This window comes from Chinchilla lanigera, unplaced genomic scaffold (genome assembly GCF_000276665.1).
Source record: "Chinchilla lanigera isolate Chin_1 unplaced genomic scaffold, ChiLan1.0 scaffold00034, whole genome shotgun sequence".
NCBI lineage: Eukaryota > Metazoa > Chordata > Mammalia > Rodentia > Chinchillidae > Chinchilla > Chinchilla lanigera.
In genome coordinates this window covers 13,182,019-13,189,510 of record NW_004955435.1, presented here as the reverse complement: position 1 = coordinate 13,189,510, position 7,492 = coordinate 13,182,019, and the positions used below count along the sequence as shown (strand labels likewise).

General features: G+C 45.2%; 1 protein-coding gene across 1 annotated transcript; it reads right to left on the bottom strand.

Annotated features, from left to right (window-relative positions):
- Positions 1–5,325: 5,325 nt before the first annotated feature.
- Positions 5,326–7,492, bottom strand: LOC106146329 (glutathione S-transferase Mu 6-like; the record flags this gene model as incomplete). The annotated part of the gene is given in 2 exon segments (XM_013516463.1): positions 5,326–5,658; positions 7,401–7,492. Coding segments are annotated over 2 exon segments (182 nt in total), but the record flags the coding sequence as incomplete, so codon positions are not given.

The following is a 7,492-nucleotide window of genomic DNA, read 5'->3' as shown; positions in this document are numbered from 1 at the left end:
TGTGCTTGCCAGGCAGGTGCTTTTGGCCACTGAGCTAAATCCCCAGCCTCTCAGGTATTACTTTTTAAAATAGCATTTCTAGGCGTTTTTCGGGTCTTTCCCCTCCAAAGTTACCATAATGCAAATATTTGTTCACTTCATAGTGTCTCACATATCCTATAGACTTTCTTTATTCTTATTTTTTCCCTTCTGATTGGATTATTTCAAAAGATGTGGCTCCAAGATCAGAAATTAATTCTGCTTGCTCTAACTACTATTGAAGCGCTCAATTGATTTTTGTTTTGTTTCCTTTATCATTGAATTCTTTTTTTCTAAGTTCTTGTTTCATACTTTTTTTTTATAATTACCTAACTGTTGATTTTCTCATTCATACAATAAGTTGTTTTTCATGATTTCACTAAGGTTTAATTTTCTTTTTCTTGTTGTTGTTGTTGTTATTGCTTTCCTGGATTTTTTAAAGATGGTGTGTCACTACACAGTTCAGACTAGCCTTGAATTCACTATGTAGTCCAGGCTGGCCTCAAACTTAATGACAAGCCTTCTGCCTCAGCCTCCTGCGTGCTGGCATTTCAGGTGTGTGCCACAATGCCTGGCTTACATTTTCTGCCTGTATTCCCTTGTATGTAGTTAAGTTTTCTGATCATTATTTTGAATTCCTTTTCAGGAAATGTGTAAATTTTCCGCCCTTAGGGGTCATGGAATGGAGAATATTTTCCTTTGGTGGTATCATGTTTACTTGATTTTTCATGTTTGCATGGATACTTACACACCTACTAGAACAGCTACTCTTTCCTATTTTATAGGGTGGTTTCATTCTGAAACACTTTTAGCTGCAGATGTGTTCTAAGGTATCATGTATAGAACGCATTAGCTTTGGTTCTCACTGGGCACATAGTGCAGAATTTGTGCAATTTCTTTAGCTAAAGTCAACTGCAGTGATGCCCACAAGTGCTATAGTGACCTTGGTTGCAGGACCAGGGTTTACAGGTCTCTGAGGACTGGGACAGGTCTGGTAGATTCAGATACAGTTGCCACACAATGGTCAGGTGGACAGGCTGGAGCACATTTGCTGCATTGAAGGTTATTCCACAAAGCCTTGGACACAGGGCCAGGAGCTGCAGCTACTTAGATGGAAAAGATGGAACACTACCCAATAAGTGTCTTCTCAGGGAAAGGGGACCTGCAGCAGCTGCACTTCACAATGGTATAATAACATTTCTGTGGGAGCAGTAATGATGGTGAAGCCCCAGGAATGAAGGCTTCAGTCTCTCATTCCAAAGTTTAGGGTGGAAATGCTTGTCGTATCTCTGGACCCTATATAAATAAGGCTTTTAAAAAGTTTAGGCAAGCTCTAAGTAGAAACCTCATCCATTACTGATACGGGGTTGGGCAGTAATCTCCTCTTAGCATCCCGATTTGGAAAGGCAAACTATGCTTTCAGAGGGATTTAGGAAAAAGCTAGCCTTCAGCTCCAACTGGAAGAGGCCTTTAGCAACAGGTATCTAAGACATGGGTTACTGTGTAACAATCAGCAAGATCAGGCATGGTCTGAGAAAGAGGATGCCATTACTTCTCCATCACCTATCTCTTCTCTTCATAACGCTAACCTGTGTATTTCAGGTGCAGGCAGACGGTATGACCCAGCTAAGAGAGATGGCCGATAACAGACTTCACAGAGATAGGGACCCTAACTGTGTGACGTCTTTCCTACAGATAGGCCAGTCACCTTACATCAAATACCATTACTACCGGACACGTACACACTTGCACACAAAAGCCCTCCAGAGAGGAACTAGTAGGTGCTTCCAGCAAGTCCTGAAGAGGAATCATTTTTAGGTATCAGTGCCCCAAGTATGAGCCACTCCCTCGAATCCTGGCCTAGCTGAACCTCTCCTTCACACTCAGATGTCCCAGTAACCCAGTGTCAAAGTGCTGCTGGGCGTGGACTCAGAAATCAGCCACCATGATGAGTGGGCTCTGACTTTATGAAGATGGCCGAGCAGACAAAGGCAGGGCCTGGTTCTGCTGCAGCCTTGACCCATTCAACCCTGGTTCCCTGAGCCACCAATGGGGAAGGCCTAAAACACATGCTTCATTCCCAACAGGCTGAGAAGTAAGATACAATTCAGTGTGGGGTTTTACAAAGCAACTGGATCATGGCGCATTGTACTAATTAATTCTTTGAGAACTGCTGGGCTAGAGCCAGGAAGAATAAACTGAACTTGTTTTCAAATCGATGACATGACTGGAAAGACTGTACAGATAGCTCCCACCAGTCTCTGCCAACTTACAGTGACTTGACTGAGACCCCTCTTGCGTTGAATACCGCCCTCCTGAGCAGCAGCCACAAGTTGAATATATTAAGCCCCTAAATTTTTCCAAGGCCATGGACATCAGTGAAGGAGGTCACCAAGACATAGCTCCTTTCACTCTGTTCACCCACTCTCCACAGCTTCCCACACACCCTCAGGCACATGGAATAGGCAAACTGTGCCGTCAGAGAGATGTTTTCATGGGAGCCTTCAAGTGCTGATACTGAGCGAAGAGATTTACCACAAGGAAAGATAATGTTTTCCCTCCACGCCTCCTTGGACTTTTATTTCAGTCAATGCCCCAAATGGAAAAACGTCAACAAATAAATGTGTATCCTCTAGCTTTATCTGTTTTGTTTGGCTTTTACAAATTCACTTATGATTAGTACAGTCAATTCATGTATGTGTTTTCTACATTGTTTTGCATATAGTGTACCTATATTATATAAATACTGTATATACACATACCCATATTAGCAATTTAACCTATACACATGTACCTATACTAGTAAATGACTCATGTGATTACAAAGATGAAGAAATCCCATGATGTGCCATCTGCAAGGTAGTGCAGTAAAGAAAGCCTGTGATGGATTCTAATCTGAATCCAAAGGCTCCTGAGATTGAAGATGGGAATGGGGTGTGGTGGTGTAAGTCCTAAACTTAATTTCCAGGCCAGAAAACCAGGAGTACAGATATTCCAGGAGAAGAGACGATAGATGCCTCAGCCAAAGAGAGAGACCAAACTCACCCATCTCTCCTCTACTTTTGGTTCTGTAAGGGCCCTGGCTGATTGCATGATACCCACCCACATTGCTGATGGCTAACCTGTTTACTAACTCAATGCTAATTCATTAAGAAAAACCTCAGCACAGAAAGATCTACAGGTGAATTCAACTCATACTAGAACCAACCTTCTCATCAGATATGCTAGTTCCAGAAAGGAACGATTTGTATTTCTCTAGTAGTGATGTTGAGCAACTTTTTATCTTCTTATTAGCATTTGTATGTCTTCTCCAGAGAGATATTGATTCACATAGTTTGTCTGTATTTGAATCAGTTGTTTGGTTTGTAAACAAAGCTCTGTTGGAGTACAGCCCTAATCATTTACTAAGTGTGGTCTATGACAGTCCAGTAGAGGAATTAGGAAAGACCGTACAGAGATGATACAGGTCCTCTGTGGCAAGTGTTTGTGACCACTGCTGTAGATCTGAATCTGTTTTACTCTGGTTTAATATTTGTATCTATCTACTTTATCGTAACTTTTATCATAGTTTCATGTTCACCTGTATTTTTCCTATATATTTCTATCATGTCTGTCTTTAAATTAAAATTTAACAACAGTTTGCTTAAATAATTTTTATCTTACCAGATTCCTAAACTTTTAGCTTCAGTGGCATTCTGTCTCATATGTTTAGTCATCACTGATTTTACAGTGACCTTGAACATCACACCTCTGGCTCTCTTATTTCTTAACTGCAGGCTGGCGTTGCCGCTAAGGACAAATGCTCATCAGGACTCTCCTTAAACCAGCTTCCTGTCTCTAGCTGCATCTCAGTCTGACCAAGGCCAGCATTCATGGGACAACTGCTGCGTCAGGAGGCTGCCCGCCAGGTCCGTCTCCCATTTTCCTCCTCCTGTATGGCTTCCCTGATCTACAATGCCGCAGCCCCAAACTGCATACACTGCTGCACTGCAGCCCAGCAAGCTAGGCCTGCACATCTCAGGTCACTTTGCTGGCAGCTCAGCTGGAGCCTCCCAATGCTTCTGTGACGGCGAGCTAGTGACTCAGCCTCCACTATCTGACCAAGTAAAATCTTTTCCTCTTCATTCTGTACCTCCTTACACTCGAAGATAGCTGTGCCAGGAGCTCCAAATCCCAATACCAGCTCGACAGGCCCACCAAAGCTTCCCTGAGAACAACTCTTTCCACTTTCCAAATGATCTAAACATTACCTATGTCAGGCAGTGTCACACGTGTCAGAGAATATATTCAACATGGTCAAGGTATTTTGCTCAAGACACTCTGAGTTCGATACATACATCCCGTGTAATACAGTGGGAGATGCTACTGGAAAACAATCCTGGGAGTGCAGAGGAGGGATAGCCAGGTTAAGGAGAAACAGGGCTTGGGTAGCCACACACTGAGACTCCTTCCCGCTCACCAGGCGGTACTGGGCAGTACTGATCTCCTAGGCACAGCTGGGAAGCTCAGCGTCAGCTCGGCTCCTCAACACAGGGCAGGAACAACATGGATGGATTCAAGGAAGGGGAAAGGGGAAAGGGAACTTTGCAGAAGTACAGAGGTGAACACTATTGGACACAGACTCGACTACAGAGGGATTCACGCCAGAAAGGAAGCCAATAAGCCCTTCAGAAGAGATGTGAAAAGAAAGATACAGAGAGCCCTTCCCAGGCCCAAGAAGTTTTCATTTCTAATCCCATGAAAAGTAATTGGAATTGTAGCAAGTTAATTCCAACCTACCACTTCCAGTGCAACCCGTGGCGAGAATAAAGACACTAAGGTGTATTTGTAGTTATGGGGAGCCAAGGGGTCCTAAGTCCAGTCACAATGACGGCCATCCGGAACAAAGGCCTATACCCAGGACCAAACCCAGATTTTATTCATTTGTCAAGGGGGAGTGGCTTGAGGATGAGTGACGGTGAGAGTGGCGGGAAAGAGATGAGTGCCGTGAGCTGGGCTAGCGGGGAGGCCTGAAATCACCTCTGCCATATGCAGAGAGAAGGATGTGCAGAAAGTAATCTGCATAACACAACTGAGATAGAATCTAATGTTTTGGGGTCAGTGCTTCAACTGTGATGTGTAATCTTTGAAGCCCCAGGAAGTCATAGCCCCTACTCCAAGGCTCAATCCAAGGCATGGAGCATTGGCTCACACATCCTGCCTCATCCCAGCTCACTCGAGGGAGCAACAGGGGGTCGGAGAGACACATCTGTCATCTCCAAAGATTACCATCAGCACCTCGGCTAGACCATATGCATTGCTCAATTGAAGGGATAAGGAAAGGGTGTTAGCCAGCTCAGTACATGTCAATACGTGGAAATAGGGGCAGGCTCAGCCAAAACTGAGGCAACTGCCCCTCATTTAAGGAGAGTCGCCTAGGTGGTCCTCCACAGAAAAAAGAAAGACATACTGAGAAGATTGAATAGGGACTGAGGGAGCCTGTTGTGTCCTGGGCGCTTGGGAAGCAGGTCCAGTGAGGGGTCCCCTTCTGTGGTGAGGAATTACACGGTCCTACTTGTTGCCCCACTTGGCTATTTTTAGATACATAGGACCTGGAAGGAAACGGCTGGACTTCATGTAGGCTGAGATCTTCTCCAGGCCCTGCAAGTGGGAGAGAGAAAGTGAAAGCTCAGGTCTGACGCCCCACTGAGTTCCAACAACACCACACCAGGAACATCCATTAAGGATTAAGATATGCAGGAAGAAAATTCACCCAACTGACCGGCAAGAAAGGTCCTGCCATCACCATCCGTCAGAGGGAAACTGAGGAACACAGCTTCCTCATTCTCACCTAGCTACTAAGAGACAAAGGCTGGATGGAGCTAGCTGGGCTCGCTCTCCCTCCAGTTCTATGCTCTCTCTGCTGCACTCCCCGCTTACCCAGCCAAGAGGTTCTCTTACTCCCCACATGCTGAAACTCTATCCTTTTTCATGCTGATGCTAGTGCTTGCCTGTAATAACACAGAGAAGGGATCCAGTAAAGTAAAGGGGCTGAGGACATGCCTGTGTACCTTGGAGAGGAGCCCAGATCTCACCCAGTGACTCAACAAATGCTGGATGTAAGTGGAGAAGGGGAAGAGGACCCGCAAAGAAAGGACCATTTATGTAAATTAGAAAGCTAAAACTGCTATACTTGATACCAATCAAAACTATACCAGGCCCCAAAATATCTCCCATCTGCCTCTAGTATAGCAGAATACACAGAACGACATTCAGATGTGCTATGTGCCACTTTACCAGGAAAGGGGCCCAGCTAATTTGTAAAGGATTCTGAGATCCAGGGTTTCCATGGCTCAGCTGGCTTCAAGTTTCAGCACTCTGCTTTCCCCCACCCTTCTTCACAATATCGCCAGCTCTTGCATAATCTTAAAGGCCACTCTGCCTGGGCAGGACCAGGGCTGATGAGAACTAACTGAGAAAATACATTGCTTCATGTGGGGTGGGAAAGGAAAGCAAATGCCAGGTTGAAAAACCAGTTAGACTAATGCCTCAAATTCCCAAACCTCTAATAAAATAGGCTTTGCTGGGCTCAAACAGGTGAACTTTGAGTGATATATGATTAACTATCAAGTGAGGTCAGGTTGTGCTCCCCAGCACCCAAGTGGTGGTACATGTACCCCACAATCTGGTATGCCAGCTGACCTCGGCTACGCTGAGTCCCAGCATAGGGGGAAGGGTCTGTGCATCTCCCTCTGAGACTGACACACAGCCTCCTACTGAGGAGGTGGGGAATGTTAGTAAGAGTAGAAACTAGTGTCCTCCCCACTTCACAAATGGAAAATTCAGGTACTGCAAAAATGCAGGAGAAGGGAGAGAAGGAATGTCCCCAACCATAGCACAGGGCAAGATAAAATCCTCCAGCTGGGCACCCATGTGTGTGCCCAGTCCAGCAAAAGTTACAACCAAAGGGTCTCATTGCCCCTTCATGCCAGCTACACACTCTCCTCACATGCTATTCATCCTGCAAAGGGTGCTGGGCTGGAAAACCAGCTGTACAGGGGCCTAAAGCTCTTTCTTTGAGCACAAAATAGGGAGAATCCCCTCCTGTCACCCTTAGATACCAGAGTTGACAGGGAGTCCAGCACAACCCTCCTGACACTGGGACACTTAGCAAATGACGTCTTCTGCAGTCTCTATGCAGTGGGGCTCATAATTCTATCAACCTTCTGGCAATGTTGTGATGATAAATTTGACACAAAAAATGTAAGATGTAGGCACAGTTCCTGGCATATAAAGATAGTGGTCAGTCAATGCTATTCTTTATGTCGGCTCCAGCAGCAAGAAAGCATAAGGGAAGCAGGCAAGGACAAAAGGATACACAAGAATAAGATCAGAGGCATCACCTCAAAGCGGGACATGAAGTTCTTCAGGTTAGGGAACGCCTCCAGGCACTTGGGTTCAAATATGCGGTGCTGGTCAAGGACATCATAGGCCA